Source organism: Blennius ocellaris (genome assembly GCF_963422515.1).
Source record: "Blennius ocellaris genome assembly, chromosome: 3".
Classification (NCBI taxonomy): Eukaryota; Metazoa; Chordata; class Actinopteri; order Blenniiformes; family Blenniidae; genus Blennius; species Blennius ocellaris.
In genome coordinates, this window is record NC_137652.1 from 1,024,529 (window position 1) to 1,041,935 (window position 17,407).

Genomic DNA, 17,407 nt, shown 5'->3' on the forward strand with positions numbered 1-17,407 from the left:
CTCATGTGCAGCACTTTGGAAACGCTTTGTTGTTTAAATGTGCTATATACATAAAGTGGATTGTATTGGATTGGATAAGCCGTCCTGCTGTTATGGACTCAATACGCCACCTTGTGGTGCAAACCTGCACTGCAACAATTACTGAAATTGTAAAAGCTGCTGATTTCGGGAGGTCGACCTGCAGAACATCTCTCACTTGTCTTTAACACAGAGGAACGATTGAGTTAATTACTTTGTCTGGTATTACAATAATTCATATTACATAATGCACCTTTAACGCCCCCCCCCCCCCCCCCCACCCCCGACTGAACCTCGACCACGAGTCCAACGAGAAGGTAACCCTCACGTTGAACTAACTTCTTTCAGACTTCACATTGTGAACGCTCAGTTTGGACGCTTTCTGTCCAGCTCTTGGTTACGCTCCGACGCTGGTGTCAAATTACAAACATCCCCCCCCCCCGTTGAGGAGGCGGCGTGCCGCTCACAGAGGTGTCGGGTGTCGGCCCGTCCAAACACACGAGGCCTTCGGGGGGGGGGGGGGGGGGGCGGACCGGACTGGACTCAGACCATCACAGTCACTTTGCAGTTTAAAAGTAACTTAAAAGAGGTTTCCTGTCCCACCGACCTGCGTGAGCTGGGTGAGCTGGGCCAGCGTGAGTTTGACCTGGCCCTGGCCCGGGGCCCGGGGGGGCCGGGGGGCCCCTGCCGGCCGTGCCGGTGCCTCCCTGGCCGGTGACGGTGGCGACGGGACTGGCTGCGGAGATGGCCGTGGAAACAGCTTGACCACGGATGATCTGTGTCACCAGCTGCTGACCGCCCTGACCTGCAACACACCCGCCGGACCGTCACAAGGCGCCGCAGCGGCCGCTTGCTTTGAGTGACCTTTGATCACAAACGTCTCACGCAACGTGAACGTTACAGAGAAAACATGACGGCGTTTCCTCGTTCACCTCGGTGAGAAAGGACTGAATGATGGAGAATCTGAGATATTCCAGAAAATGACCTTCTTTACTTTAAAACACTGGATGTCTTTGATTCTGAGACGCTGAATCAGCAGATTAAAAATCACCTTACACAATTATATACGCACTTCAAAAAGTTAAGAAAAGAAACATTGAGCGACACAAACGATGATGGTTGATACGACGTGACGCTCGTGCAGGAAAGTCAGTTTTCATCAGTGAGATTAGAAAACACAAAGTGAAGAGCTGCTTTGGTGGTTCTGATGTTCCGTACGTACCTTGCTGGACCACCAGCGGCGTCCTGAGGATGGTCTTCCCCACGGCGCCGGTCTGCTGGATCGGCGTCCGGATCACCGTCATCCCAGGACGGATTTGGCCGCCGCCTGCAGAACCTGCCAGACGGAGCAGAAAACACCGAGGAGCCGCTTCAAAACCGGCGTTTCCTTCCCTCGACTCGCAAAACAACAGAATTCAACACAACTTGTGGGTTTTTTTCACTCTGATGAGTGTTTTTAAAAATGAATTTGTGCTTCTGCCAACGCCTGGTTTGGACCTGAAGGTGTGAATGAGAGTTTCTCCAGACCAGTAGCCGGCGGGAGACGCTGCAGAGCCACATGGCGAAGTGTGGAAGGGACGGTTGACAATTTGAAAAGAGCCGAACATCTTGCGACTCGGATAAATACTTTGATTTTGAGCTGAAGGCTGTAAAACGTATTAAAAAGTGCAACGAGTGAGAGTGTCTGTCTCTTTCCCAAGTTAAACTGAATTTTAAATATCGAGCCTTCAAATAAAGTCAACAATACAAACAATCAACGATTCTTCTAGTTCTGGACTTTCCATGATGAAACGAACAGTGGATGAAGAGAAGAAGCAACGTGTGGCAGCGAGGAAAGAAGGTGTGGTTTAAAAACAACTGGTTGTGACGTGTTGGTGATCATCAACCAGTCGTGTTCCGGGGAAACAAGGTTCTGGTCTCGCGGAGCGGGATGGAGGCAGCGGTACCTGCTGCTGGGAGCCGGGCGTGTTGGGCCGGATGTTCAGGGTGGTGCTGCGGGGCTGGAAGGTGGTGTAGGTCTGACCTCCACCTGCTGAGCTGGACGGGATGATGCCCAACACCTTCTGCTGGACCACACCTGAGGAGCAGGAGGGGGGGGGGGGGGGGGGGAGAAGAAGAGCATGAGTGACTCACAGCTGCAGATCAAAGCTTCAGGAGAATCAAACAGAAGATTCTACATCGTCAGGATTCTGGATCAATTCTTCTTATTGGAATATTCCAACACCAGCTTGACCCTCACTCACACTGGGGGGCAGCTTGACCCTCACTCACCACTGGGGGGGGGGCAGCTTGACCCACACTCACCACTGGGGGGGCAGCTTGACCCTCACTCACACTGGGGGGGCAGCTTGACCCTCACTCACACTGGGGGGGCTGCTTGACCCTCACTCACACTGGGGGGGCAGCTTGACCACACACTCACCCCTGGGGGGGCAGCTTGACCCTCACTCACACTGGGGGGCAGCTTGACCCACACACTCACCCTGGGGGGGCAGCTTGACCCTCACTCACACTGGGGGGGCAGCTTGACCCACACACTCACCCCTGGGGGGGCAGCTTGACCCTCACTCACCACTGGGGGGGGGGGGCAGCTTGACCCTCACTCACCACTGGGGGGGGGCAGCTTGACCCACACACTCACCCCTGGGGGGGGCAGTTTGACCCACACTCACCCCTGGGGGGGCAGCTTGACCCTCACTCACCACTGGGGGGGGCAGCTTGACCCACACTCACCACTGGGGGGGGGAGCTTGACCCTCACTCACCCCTGGGGGGGCAGTTTGACCCACACTCACCCCTGGGGGGGGGCAGCTTGACCCACACTCACCACTGGGGGGGGGGGGGGGGAAGCTTGACCCTCACTCACCCCTGGAGGGGCAGCTTGACCCACACTCACCCCTGGGGGGGGCAGCTTGAAAACCCTCAGGTGTCAAACACGATTCCAGCGTGAGCAGAGCGTCCATGTCTCCAGGGGACAAGCGTCCTCCTGTCCAGACGTCTCACTACATGACTCTGCTGCACTTCCTGCTTCTGATGTGTCCACTGGTAAATATTAGCTGAGCAGGTAAACCCCCCCCCCGCCCCCCCTCATAAATGATGCATGAATTCACATCCTACTTCTCAACTTGAAAGCGACAAAGGCGGCGTTTCATATTCGTCCTGAGCTCACGTGAGGCCGGCGGAGGATGGAAACCATGAGACGCTCTTCCTCCTCCACCCAGCAGGAAACTACGTCACACTGCTTTTCTATGGAGCGGCTGAGTGGAGAGGTGGAGGAGTGGAGAGGTGAAGGAGTGGAGAGGTGGTGGAGGAGTGGAGAGGTGGAGGAGAGAAGAGGTGGAGGAGTCGGGACTCGCTGAGAGGAGAGGTGGAGGAGTGGAGAGGTGGAGGAGTGGAGAGGTGGAGAGAAGAGGTGGAGGAGTGGAGAGGTGGAGGAGTGGAGAGGTGGAGGAGTGGAGAGGTGAAGGAGTGGAGAGGTGGAGGAGTCGGGACTCGCTGAGAGGAGAGGTGAAGGAGTGGAGAGGTGGAGGAGTCGGGACTCGCTGAGAGGAGAGGTGGAGGAGTGGAGAGGTGGAGGAGTCGGGACTCGCTGAGAGGAGAGGTGGAGGAGTGGAGAGGTGGAGGAGTCGGGACTCGCTGAGAGGAGAGGTGAAGGAGTGGAGAGGTGGAGGAGTCGGGACTCGCTGAGAGGAGAGGTGAAGGAGTGGAGAGGTGGAGGAGTCGGGACTCGCTGAGAGGAGAGGTGGAGGAGTCGGCTGAGTGGAGAGGTGGAGGAGTGGAGATGTGGAGGAGTGGAGAGGTGGAGGAGTCGGGACTCGCTGAGAGGAGAGGTGGAGGAGTGGAGAGGTGGAGGAGTGGAGAGGTGAAGGAGTGGAGAGGTGGAGGAGTGGAGAGGTGGAGGAGTGGAGAGGTGGAGGAGTGGAGAGGTGAAGGAGTGGAGAGGTGGAGGAGTGGAGAGGTGGAGGTGGAGGAGTGGAGAGGTGAAGGAGTGGAGAGGTGGAGGAGTCGGGACTCGCTGAGAGGAGAGGTGGAGGAGTGGAGAGGTGGAGGAGTGGAGAGGTGGAGGAGTGGAGAGGTGAAGGAGTGGAGAGGTGGAGGAGTGGAGAGGTGGAGGAGTCGGGACTCGCTGAGAGGAGAGGTGGAGGAGTGGAGAGGTGGAGGAATGGAGAGGTGGAGGAGTCGGGACTCGCTGAGAGGAGAGGTGGAGGAGTGGAGAGGTGGAGGAGTGGAGAGGTGGAGGTGGAGGAGTGGAGAGGTGAAGGAGTGGAGAGGTGGAGGAGTGGAGAGGTGGAGGAGTCGGGACTCGCTGAGAGGAGAGGTGGAGGAGTGGAGAGGTGGAGGAGTGGAGAGGTGGAGGAGTCGGGGCTCGCTGAGAGGAGAGGTGGAGGAGTGGAGAGGTGGAGGAGTCCACCCTGACTCAGCAGAGGGTGGAGGAGGTGGAGTCCTGCATAGAGGACTACCTGTGTGGACTTCAGGGTAAACTTGTTTTCCTGCCTCACTTCCTTCAGCCCTTCCAAAGAAAACAGGCCGACAGTCACATGTTACCGTTAAACTCCACCTGAACCTCGCTTCTCCTTCAGGGTAACGTCTGGAGGAGGGAAGTCCTGAGAGCTGAACAAGATTAGAACATTCTCTGCTTTTCCTCCTTCTACCAAAATGTCCTGCACTGTTTTATTATTCTTTTTGTTCTATTGATTTATTTCAGGCAAAAAAAGAAGAGTTCACAATTAATCATATGAAGAACTCAATTCATATTTACATGATAAATGTCAGTTACATGGATTTTAGCCTGAATGGCAATAAGGGAGAGTGAAACCCCTCCTGCCTCTCTGTGTTTCATGTTCTTCACTTGCAGCAGTGAATCTCTGGGAATAAAAGACAGTCGGATTCATTATGAGACACAAAGTCCCGTTTTAATATTCCCATTAATCTCACATCACTCTTAGAGAAGCGTTTAAGCTGGCTTCAACCACTTTCTAGTGACTTCTCTTTATTTTTTGCATGGTATATATAGATATTGATCATCATGGCATCAAGTTTTAACGTCTGGATTTCTTCTTCTGATCACATTCGTTTCTCACCACAATTGCGAATTCCAATTTTTCATGGTAGATTTCTTCCAGCGTTATTTTCTGATTTTTATGAGCTAATGTATATTATTCTAACACGTCCAGCTATTAAATGTAAATACTTTTGTTGTGACTTGTGTCCTCGGTGAACATAAAACACGTCTAAAGGAGACGAGAGATTCAAAGTGAGTGAAGCTGGGATCATTTCTCAAAGAGAGCTTGTGTAGAAGTGATGAATAAACACCGGAGACGTACGGCTCTTCTAAGTTGTTGGGTTTAAAATTGAAAAAAAAAAAAAGTTGGAAAAATAAATAAATAAATACATAAAAGGTATTTGGCTTCATTGGTCGTGACGAACAAGGAATACAGGAGTGAGCGATTTATGTCCAATTTGTAGAGTGTAAATCTGTCGGTCGGCGGCGCCTAAAACCAACAGTGTTAAATGAATGAAAACAGCCTGAGACGTCCGGAGGCGCTGCCACAGGGAGCTGCTCACGACGCCCCGATTCACGTTTTAAACACCCCACGGGCATGGAAGGAAAACTGTGCCGTCAGATTCTCAATTCCAATTTCTAACTCTGAATTTTTTTAACATCAAAATCAGACTTTGAATTTTAAAAGCTGTCGAATTTCAAGTAAGGATTTTTTTTTTTAATTAAAATTTTTTTAGTGTCTAAAAATTCAGTTGCAAAAAAAATCCAGCTGCAAAACAATCCAGCTGTAAAAAAATCCAGCTGCAAAACAATTCAGCTGTAAAAAAATCCAGCTGCAAAAAAATTCAGCTGTAAAAAAATCCAGCTGCAAAACAATCCAGCTGTAAAAAAAATCCAGCTGCAAAACAATTCAGCTGTAAAAAAAATCCAGCTGCAAAACAATTCAGCTGTAAAAAAATCCAGCTGCAAAAAAATTCAGCTGTAAAAAAAATCCAGCTGCAAAACAATTCAGCTGTAAAAAAATCCAGCTGCAAAAAAATTCAGCTGTAAAAAAATCCAGTTGCAAAACAATTCAGCTGTAAAAAAATCCAGCTGCAAAAAAATTCAGCTGTAAAAAAATCCAGCTGCAAAAAAATCCAGCTGCAAAAAAATCCAGCTGTAAAAAAAATCCAGCTGCAAAACAATTCAGCTGTAAAAAAATCCAGCTGCAAAAAAATCCAGCTGCAAAAAAATCCAGCTGTAAAAAAAATCCAGCTGCAAAACAATTCAGCTGTAAAAAAATCCAGCTGCAAAAAAATTCAGCTGTAAAAAAATCCAGCTGCAAAAAAATCCAGCTGCAAAAAAATCCAGCTGCAAAAAAAAATCCAGCTGCAAAACAATCCAGCTGTAAAAAAAATCCAGCTGCAAAACAATTCAGCTGTAAAAAAATCCAGCTGCAAAACAATTCAGCTGTAAAAAAATCCAGCTGCAAAAAAATTCAGCTGTAAAAAAATCCAGCTGCAAAAAAATCCAGCTGCAAAACAATCCAGCTGTAAAAAAATCCAGCTGTAAAAAAAATCCAGCTGCAAAACAATCCAGCTGTAAAAAAAATCCAGCTGCAAAACAATTCAGCTGTAAAAAAATCCAGCTGCAAAACAATTCAGCTGTAAAAAAATCCAGCTGCAAAAAAATTCAGCTGTAAAAAAATCCAGCTGCAAAAAAATCCAGCTGCAAAACAATCCAGCTGTAAAAAAAATCCAGCTGCAAAACAATTCAGCTGTAAAAAAATCCAGCTGATATAATGGCTGTTTTGCAGCTGAAATTTTTTTTTGCAGCTGAATTTTTAGACATGTTTGAATTTTTACGCACTGAATATTTTTGGAAATTGAAAAAAATATCAGAAGCAAAAAAAGATACGTACTTGAAATTCGACGGCTTTTAAAATTCAAAGTCTGATTTCGATGGTGAAAAAATTCAGAGTTAGAAATTGGAATTCAGAATCTGATGACAGTTTTACTTCCATAGTGGAGAAAAGAAAATCCAGCGACCCTGAAATGGTTTATGATGGAGGGAAATGTCCAGTGATGTAATGTCCCTCCGTCCGGCTGAACAACAGACTGAACAACAGACCGAACAACAGACCGAACAACAGACCGAACAACAGACTGAACGACTGACTGAACAACAGACTGAACAACAGACTGAACAACAGACTGAACAACAGACCGAACAACAGACCGAACAACAGACCGAACAACAGACTGAACGACTGACTGAACGACTGACTGAACAACAGACTGAACAACAGACTGAACAACAGACTGAACGACTGACTGAACGACTGACTGAACGACTGACTGAACAACAGACTGAAGAACAGGCTGAAGAACAGGCTGAACGACAGACTGAACAACAGACTGAACGACAGACTGAACGACAGACTGAACAACAGACTGAACGACTGACTGAACGACTGACTGAACAACAGACTGAACAACAGACTGAACGACTGACTGAACAACAGACTGAACAACAGACTGAACGACTGACTGAACAACAGACTGAACAACAGACTGAACAACAGACTGAACGACTGACTGAACAACAGGCTGAACGACAGGCTGAATAACAGACTGAACAACAGACTGAACGACTGACTGAACAACAGACTGAACGACTGACTGAACAACAGACTGAACAACAGACTGAACGACTGACTGAACGACTGACTGAACAACAGGCTGAACAACAGACTGAACGACTGACTGAACAACAGACTGAACAACAGACTGAACGACTGACTGAACAACAGACTGAACAACAGACTGAACAACAGACTGAACGACTGACTGAACAACAGGCTGAACGACAGGCTGAATAACAGACTGAAGAACAGACTGAACAACAGACTGAACGACTGACTGAACAACAGACTGAACGACTGACTGAACAACAGACTGAACAACAGACTGAACGACTGACTGAACGACTGACTGAACAACAGGCTGAACAACAGACTGAACAACTGACTGAACAACAGATTGAACGACTGACTGAACAGACTGAACGACTGACTGAACGACTGACTGAACAACAGACTGAACAACAGACTGAACAACAGACTGAACGACTGAACAACAGACTGAACAACAGACTGAACGACTGACTGAACGACTGACTGAACGACTGACTGAACAGACTGAACGACTGACTGAACAGACGTACCCCCTTGTGAAGTGGGGACGTTGACGGTGACGATCTTGCTGTTGGCGGGCAGCGGCAGTTTGGTGGTCACAACCTTCCCGCCCACCGACGTCCCCGTAATCTGGAAGGTGTGTCCCCCCGACGTCGCCACGGTGGCGTCTGGACAAACGACACGAAACAAAGCAGAAGAGCAGAGAGTTTGAGTTGAAGGATCCTCGTGAACCCCAAGAAGTGAATACGGGCTGAGACTCTGCTGGTCGACTCGCTCAGTGATCGGCAATTAATGACAAGGAGGACGACAGTGTTCAGTAAATATAATGATAACCAACGAGTTTAAAAACATATTGTTCAGAAAAACTAAAAGAAAAAAATACATTTAAATGTTATTTTGTTAAGTCACATTTAGCAGCAAAAATAGTTTATGATCCATCCATTTATCGTCGATATAGTTTTGTCCAGCTTGGCGCTGGAAGAGAACAGGGAGTTGTCCTCCAGGGTGAAGGACGGACATTCTGGACGGGTCACAAGTCCCCGAGACGAAGACAAACAGGAAACTGCTCACACACACATTCACACTGTGGCTCAGCAGCGGCGGGACGTCGTCATTCGTCCCCTTTGATAAGAACCTGTGTTGGACCGTGTCCAGGACGTCCTGCTCCGTCAGTCCTCCACCCCGGTCTGGACCCAGTGTGGACGGGGACAGAACCGAGACTGAAAACCGACGCCGCTCTTCTTCACGTACCTTGCGAGTTCTGACCCTGTTTGACCCAGGTGGCGAACGACTGCTGGAAGTTCTTGTTCTGCTGGAACGTGACCGGCGTCCCCATCTTGGTGGACAGCACCACCTTGGTGGTGCCGGGGGAGCCCGGGGTGGACAGCGAGCCCACCAGGACTTTGGGCGTGATGGCGGCGGACGCCGGCGTTCCGGCCGGGGTGACGGTGACCACCGAGCCCGCCTTCTGCTCCAGACGCTTCTGGGAGGGGAAAAACGCCGATCGGCACGTTAAGACGGGGCGAGAATCGCCAAGGTACCGGGTAGAACAGTGTTTTCATGGCGCCTTGCTCACCTTAGCCTGCTCTGCTGCTTGAGCTTTCTCTTTCTCCACCCTGGAAACACAGAAAGGCTTGTTTTACATGGACAAACCTTCAATTCTGACAAGATGTCAGATACTCTCACACTCGTCCAACAAGGACTCTGGTCTGCTGGACATTCTATTAGACTATTCTCTATAAACTACATCTTAAACTACACAGACTCCTGCAGCAGCCTGGTCAGAAGGACGTCTGACCGTTCTGAGAAGGCCCTGATCTCCCAGAGGTCCAGCTCCTCCTCGGCCACCCAGGTCTCCATCACCACCGGACCCGTCTGCTTGGCCGGTTCGGGCTTCTTGGGGCGCAAGGCACTGGAGCGCAGACCCTTCCTCTGGGGGGTGTGGATCTCTGCAAATGACATACGGTGAAAGACGCGGTTTGCGTTCAGTCAATGTGGTGGTTATCCAGAGCCGATCAGGCGGTGGAACGCTGGTCTGACGGGTCTTTGGACGGGGGGGGGGGCCTCCTTTACCTTTGGGGGTCTCGGGCACGCCGAGGGGGCAGATGATTTTGCGGATGCAGTACTCCGACCGGATGCCGTAGGGTCCCACGTCGCGGCGCTTTATGATCTCGGTGGTGGTGATTTCAGTGTCGGAGGTCTCTGTAGCAATGAGTGGGGATAGGGCTGAGTTGGTACGGTGGTAAGGAGGAGAGTCCGACACCATGGAGGAAATCCACTCCAACACACAAACAAACTCACTGACGTTTCTTGCAACTTTTGTTTCTTTGGACCAACAAAATGTTGGAAAAACAGCACAGTGGAAAGTTACAGTTTCCAGGTGATCCTGTTTCTTTGTGGGGTTTGTTTTGCGAATGACGGGTATTCTGATGGGATGGTTGTAGGATGTGGGGTTGTACCTGTACGTGTGGTTCCCACGGCGGCGGACGGTTTGACGGCCATGTCGTCCCATCGCAGAGACGCCCACAGGAGCCGGAGCATGAGGCTCACTCCCGCCAGAGACTTCACCGTCTGCAGCCGGTACCTGCTCGTTTCAAACGCCGTGAATAAATACGAGAAAACACTTTCCAGGCCTGCAGGAAGTGTCATCCGGACGCTTCGTAGCAGAATACCATTTTTAAGCAGTGATATAAACACAACTACCAGAAACACAAACTGTTTTACGAGTACTGGCGAAGGTTTGGGTTTGTGGAACCGGAGGTACAAGAAGCGCACTGCAGTTTGATCAAAGAGAGGAAGAGATAAAACAGGTGGAGGTCTTTGATGTTTTGTTGAGGTACAAAGAAAGGCTTTTATGTTTACATTCACGGAGCTCAGACTCTGACACTTTGTATTTTTCGACCAGCCTTTAAAATCTCAAAAACCTTTTCGGGCTTTTCTCAAGACGCAGCTCGGTGGCAGGAGGTCGTCAATCAGGGAAAACTTTCCGAATGGAAAGAAATCCTTCCTCCATTGCGTCGTTGTGAGTAAAACTGCTGCTCTGAGAGTGAACAACATCTCGAACGTCGACAAAAACACGACGGCCACCGGCTGCACGTGACTCTGAGGTTTGGTGGATCTTCCACTTCTTATGAGTCACGGAGGGTTCGGCCAGCAGCCGACGGGGTGAAGGTGATGATTCATGTCTGCCTCGCGGCAAAACCCTGAAGATGGCCGCCGTGTGACAGCAGAGGTCTTGTGGCCAATCCAGGAATAAAAGACGTGGAACAATCCGGAGGACGTTCCCGGGGGACAAACATTTAACTGGTGTGTCGTTATCACAACGTCCCACCACCCTGTTCAAGGTTGCTGGAGCAAATCCCAGCTGGTACGAGGGTACGAACATGCAAACTCCACACACGTGAACCCAAAACCCTCCAGAGCGCCAACCACTGGCTGATCAGTGTGAGTACACACACAATACATGGCTGCACACTAAATACTTTGATTTATCCAAGCTCTGACTTTTCTGAGAAATACTTCTTCTAAATGAAAAATATATATGGTAATTATAGTTATGTATGCATGAAGTCCTTTTTGAGGGGTACGTTTCTGGATACATTTCACACACACACACACACATATATATATATATATATACACACACACACACACACGGTCACAGCCAGTACGACTCAGTAGTACATGAGCAGTAAGAACAAGCCCATTGACTTCACTTCCAGCTTTAAAGGACAAAAAACACGGAATTCTGGCCCATTTTGCAGTTTTTAACAGAACTGAACTCTGGTGTTTCTGATGAAAAGTTACGTGACAGAGTATTTATTTAATCAGGCTGCGAATCCTTGAACTACTTTGAATCATGTTTTGTAATAATGTTGTAAAGAAGAACCAAAGGAATCAGTTGTAAATAGCAGCATGACGAAGTGGTTTTAAATGTACCAGCTGGTCACATCAAGAAGTAAAAGGCATCTTATAATTGCATTAATGTAGATGTTGAACTGCGTACACCAGGGGTGTCCAACATGAGTCCCGGGGGCCAGAACGGCCCGCCAGAGGTTCTGATCCGGCCCAGCGCGGGATTTTTTTAAAGTATAAAAATGAAAACTGACAGAGGCGGATCTAAAAACACTAGATCGGCAAAAATGACATTCAAAACTGCCCTTGGTCAGAATTTATGAGCGCGTCTGTGGAGGTCACATGACGCAACACCTTTCACAATAAAGGTGTCCAATTTATGATACTTTAGACACGTAAACTAAAAAAAAAATGTCCAGATGACGACAAATTGTCTTAATCCTGAATAAAAACACGATATCCAGATCCAGATATTGTGGTTTTTAATAAAAAAAATATAATAATATCTGATTAACTTTAATATGTATATTTCAGAATAGACTGGCAAATTGTTGCCGTTACAAAAGAAGGAAAGACTTTGACATTTGTCCAGATCTGTAGTTTAATGTTCTGTTTGACTTGTTGGGCCTCCAGAGGTCAGAGGTCAGGTTGATGTGGCCCCTCAACTGGAACCACTTTGACACTCCTGGCGTACACAGATAATATCTACTGACTTCGTTCCCAAGTGAAACTCGTCATGAGGTCAACTGTGTCTCTGGTCATATAAAGTGTGACCAAGGCAGTGGATGTAATGTCTGCGTCAGTGTTTCTATGGGATCTGTGTCATTATTGTTTTCAACAGTGAAACAGGACCAGACAGGATGTAACCGTCACAGACCAGCGCAGCAGAACGTGGCCTGGTGAGTCAGGAGTGTGTGAGGAAGGTAAACGGAGGCTAACGTACCTCCAGGTGAGGCCAAACGTGGGCCTGGGTGAAGGGTAGGGCCAGATGTCCAGCGCCGGCTTGGCGTTGTAACTAAATATGGCCACCTCCCGGAAGCCGCCGCGCCGCGCCAGCACCTTCAGGTCGTCGTGTGGCAAAACGAAAATGCTCTTCCTGTTGCTCTTGGTGACGAACTTGCAGTAGGACGGGAGCGCCGTGTCCGAACGCATCTTCTTGGTGCGGGAGAACTTGAGGAGGCGCACGCGCCCCTTTGTTGCTGAAGACTCCTCCTGGTGGACGCCGGCAGACGGCGCCGCGCTTCTGCCGCCGCCGCCGCCGTCGGTCGTCAACTCGCCGACGAAGACCGAGAGCCTGGTTCTCTGCTCCTGCGTCACGGTTCCGCCCCGGCCGTCCAGCGACTGGGCGTCCGGACTGGAGGAACAGGTTTTGGTCACGGTGGTTTTGGTCATGGTGGTCAGGGTGGACACGGCGCTGCTCTCCGCCGTGGTCATGTGGGCGGGGGCCGTCCTCGTCTCAGTGGACACCACCGTGGTGGTGGTGGTGGTGGAGGAGGAGGTGGTCACCTGGGTGACCACGGCCACCCCGCTGTTGCTGTTGTCCTCCGTGAAGCCGTCACTCAGACTGGACTCCTCGGCAGACGGTATGGGAGACGGCGCCATCCTGATGATCTTCACCCCAGAACTCCCTTTGGTCTCTGCGGACTGAAACGCCGACGAGTTGTTGTGCTTCAAGACGCCCGAGTTGTTCTCCAGTCGGATGATCTTCACCGGAGGTCTGTACCCCTGGTCCGATACCGTCACCTTGCCGCCCACGTCCACTCGAGACACTCGACTTGGAACCACCGCGTCACCCTTCACGGGGCCCACATCTCCGTTCAGCCAAGGCTTGGGTGGAGGGCCCTCCGTCAACGAGACGCCCGGCCCCTGTTGCTCAGCCTTACCGTGGCTGTTCACTCTGGGCTGGGACTCGTTGGCCGGCACACAGTTTCTTGGGCCCGGTAAAGAGTTATTCAACGTGCTCTGACCCACTAGACCGTCGTTACCGTTTACCTGAGGGCGAGGGGACGCTGGCCCGGGGGCAAGGTCACCTCCAGTCCTGTTGTGCCCAACGCCTTGCATATGTTGTACATTCTCCTCGGGGCCGGTGCCGTTTTCCTCCTTCCCTGAATGAATGGGGCCTGAACCTTCGGGGTTTTGCTGAGACGCTCTGGAGGGAGACGTGTCCCGACTGCCCTCCTGGTCCGGAACACTTGAAAATGTCCTTCCGTTGTCTAGTTTGGAGTTGAGCAGCAGAGACCCTGTGTGTTCAGTCCTGGCAGCATCAGATGCCTCACAGGCTGCGTTCTGCTCTGCAGAGCTCTGGTTCTCCCCACACGTTTCCTGATGAGGCAGTCTGACACCTCCTGGCCCTGAATTGTGTGAACAAGCTTGGTTTGGCCCCGTAGTCCTTCCTGTCGGGTTCCCCTCCACTGGGGGCCTGGAGGCGGTTTGGTTTGGTGAAGTCGAATCCTCACTTTTACACGTACTGCAAATGTCTTTGGGCGTCGAGTCCGACGCCGGAGAAGGAAGAGGAGTGACTTTTTCTGTGGTTTTCGAGGGCTGGGCGTGACCCCCCCTCCCCGCCTGGTGACCCCCATCCTCCCCCGGTCCCGGGGTTTGTGCTGTGGAACCTTTGTCTTCCTCCTTCACGGCCTCGGCCGGGGCGAGCTGCTGGTGGGCGAGAGAGTGGGGCTTGAGGGGCGAGCGAGGCCGGACCGGGGTGAGGGTGCAGGGCACCGCCGGGGGACCCTGGGGCCTGAGGGCCGACATCTGCTGCCGCTGGCGCTCCTCGATGGCGTGCTGCTTCACCCGGCGCTCCAGCAGGACGTCCAGCTTGGAGCCCTTCACCGTCTTCCTGTAGGGGACGCGGGTGACGAAGCCCCGGCTGACGTCCACCACGTCGTGGTTAAAGGGCCGCTGGGGCCCTTCTGAGGGCTCCTCCTTCACGGAGGCTTTAACCTCCTGGAAACGGGATCCTGCAGAGAAAATTCAACACATTTTCAATCCCCATGTGCTTCAAACTGAGACGAGAGATCATCACTTCTGCGCTGTGCAATAACTGTGCATTACAATGAAGAAAACGCTCAAGAGGTACATTTGATCTGCAAACGTTACGAGACACAAATGACACTGGGCCATACGTTGTTCTTCTTGTGGCGGCGACTCTGCTGCATCGGCCTCCATCTTTGCAGCATCGACCTCCATCTTTGCAGCATCGACCTCCATCTTTGCAGCATCGACCTCCATCTTTGCAGCACCGACCTCCATCTTTGCAGCATCGACCTCCATCTTTGCAGCACCGACCTCCATCTTTGCCGCTGCTTCCTGAGGCGACGTCTTCTCCTCCGTCGTCACGTTTTCTTCCAGCTCTTTCCTCCCACTTCCTGCGCTCGTCTCCGTGGGCGGCGACTCGTCCACACAATCCATCAGGAGCTTGGAGACGCTGGAAGACTCCTGATCTTGGGCCTCGCCGCTGGCAGCGGAAGCTTCCGGAGCTTGTGACGGGGCGTCGCTCGAGCCCCGGCTCAAGTCCAGCAGGGGGCACTTCTTCCCAAGTTTGGCATCTTTTATAAAACAGAACGAGAGCAAAGGTTTAGTTTCCTGATCGAGAAATTCCTCAGTAATGTGACTTTGTCCTGACGACGCCACAGGACGACCCGTCGACCACTGATTCACCAAACATCTGAGAGAAGTCGTACAAGTTCAACTGGTCAAACAAATCATTTGTATAAATCATAAAAACTGACTTCAGTTGAGGAGCCACACCTGATCTGACCTCTGACCTCTGGAGGCCCAACAAGTCAAACATCACATATTAAAACTGCAGATCTGGACAAATGTCAAAGTCTTTCATCCTTTTGATCTTTGATCTATTCTGAAATTTACCTATTAAAGTTAATCAGATATTATTATATTTGCAAAAAAAACCCCAATCAGCTGTATCTGGATATCGTGTTTTTATTCAGGATTAAAACAATTTGTCATCTGGAATTTGTTTTGGAGTTTACGTGTCTAAAGTATCACTTCACATAAGTTGGACACCTTTATTGTGAAAGGTGTTGCGTCATGTGACCTCCACAGATGCATTAATTAATTCTGACCAGGGGCGGTTTTGAATGTCATTTTTGCCGATCGAGTGTTTTTAGATCCGCCTGTCAGTTTTAATTTTTATACTTAAAAAAATAAACTAAATAAAAATCACACGTTGGGCCGGATTAGATGCTCTGGCGGGCCGTTCTGGCCCCCGGGCCGCCCGTTGGACACCCCTGGTCTAAACCAAATCAAGAACGACGATATCGCACTTTCCAATAAACTCCTGAAAAACTTTTTTTTTCTCAAAATACCTCTGATGACGATAGACAGTAAAACTCCACAGAGGCGTTAAAGCTTCTCTGAACAAATTCAGCGTTGAGACAAACTGTACAACACGCAGGTCTGCTGCCAGATGTTGCGGTCACACACCCTCCAGTTGTTGTCGGTAGTTGGGGTTGGTGTTTCCGGGGAGCCGGGGAACAAACCGCTGGACGTACGTCTTGCTGATCCAACTCCAGCCGCCGTAGCCCGTCACTCGGTACTCCTCGCCCTTCTGCTTCCACACCTTGATGAGACGACAAACATGTTGAAAAAGTGTCCGGGAAACAAGTGGCGTCGGGGAAAAGTAGCCCTGTTTGCCGATCTTTGGCCTTTTGATGCATTTTGGCTCATTTCAAGCTACTGAACAAGGTTTTGTGGTATAAATGACACGTAGACGTGTTTATCCACTAAATGTGAACAGGACAACTCGTAAGAGACGGAAACACGTCGAAGGAAAAGTGAGCTCGACCACGAAAACAGCTGGAGGAGGTAATTCACGGACGGATCATTAGTTGTGTGAGGAAATGACTTCAGGCGTCACTCACAGACGCCTCAGTTTGAGAATGAGACACTTTTCAAGATACTCGAGTTTCAGGGGGAAAAAACACATTAGCTTCAAACCCAGTTTGTGGAAACTGGCCTTGTTTTTTAAACTCCCACATTTAATTTTCTGAAATTGGTACGGATGAGTTCATGATACACAGAATAAGTGAGAAACTAGAAACTAGCTGGATATTTAACTTCTCCTAATTGAAAACGTCTGCTGGGGAATTTAATTTAAATTCATCACTGGAGAATAGTGGCTGTTTAAAAATATAAATAAAATCCATGTAAATGTTTGCTAAGTTGCACTGAATCCCACATATTTCAAGTGTTATACCATAAAAAAACAAATATAGAATTAAAGGGGAAACTCCTTGATTGAGACATGGCAACTATTTGATTAGAAATGTGATTTAAAAACCCTCAATGTGCACGTTAAAGGCCCGTTACCACCGCACTCACCTGGTGCTTAATAGGAAAGGTGTATTTGACCCAAGTGGCCTGTTGCATCGTCTCCTCGTCTTCCAGCTTCTTCTCCCTCTTCTTCACTTTTTCTTTTTCCTCACGCTCCATCGACGTCATGCGGTTCAACCTGAAAACATGTAGGGATGTTTTTTTTATAACGATTGTCAGCATGTTTACAGGAAGACGAGTCACAATACAGACGATATTATCTAAGTACTGTGTATGCAAAAGCTTTAAACAACGAATTACACCCGGAAACGTGGAAAAGAAGTGATGTAAAGTGAAAATCAGCTTTATGGACTAAAGGAGGAGCGACACGAATAACTGGAGATTTAAAAAAACATAGACATGCATATATAGATAGATAGATAGATAGATAGATAGATAGATAGATAGATAGATAGATAGATAGATGGATAATTACTTTATTCATCCCCAAAGGGAAATTGTTTTGTTGCAGCAATCTGGTACATACGAATATAATAAAATACAATAGAATAGTAATAAAAGTAAGAA

General features: G+C 49.5%; 1 protein-coding gene across 1 annotated transcript in view; it reads right to left on the minus strand.

Annotated features, from left to right (window-relative positions):
• LOC308128585 (nucleosome-remodeling factor subunit BPTF-like) overlaps nucleotides 1-17,407 on the minus strand; it is a 49,507-nt gene that overhangs the window by 12,952 nt on the left and 19,148 nt on the right. Inside the window, 15 exon segments of the mRNA XM_080494197.1 lie at nucleotides 626-701; nucleotides 703-823; nucleotides 1,241-1,348; nucleotides 1,351-1,354; nucleotides 1,965-2,095; nucleotides 8,224-8,361; nucleotides 8,945-9,176; nucleotides 9,270-9,309; nucleotides 9,492-9,642; nucleotides 9,767-9,895; nucleotides 10,153-10,277; nucleotides 12,492-14,505; nucleotides 14,671-15,093; nucleotides 15,992-16,127; nucleotides 16,889-17,018. Coding sequence (XP_080350323.1) covers nucleotides 626-701; nucleotides 703-823; nucleotides 1,241-1,348; nucleotides 1,351-1,354; nucleotides 1,965-2,095; nucleotides 8,224-8,361; nucleotides 8,945-9,176; nucleotides 9,270-9,309; nucleotides 9,492-9,642; nucleotides 9,767-9,895; nucleotides 10,153-10,277; nucleotides 12,492-14,505; nucleotides 14,671-15,093; nucleotides 15,992-16,127; nucleotides 16,889-17,018 — 3,958 coding nt within the window.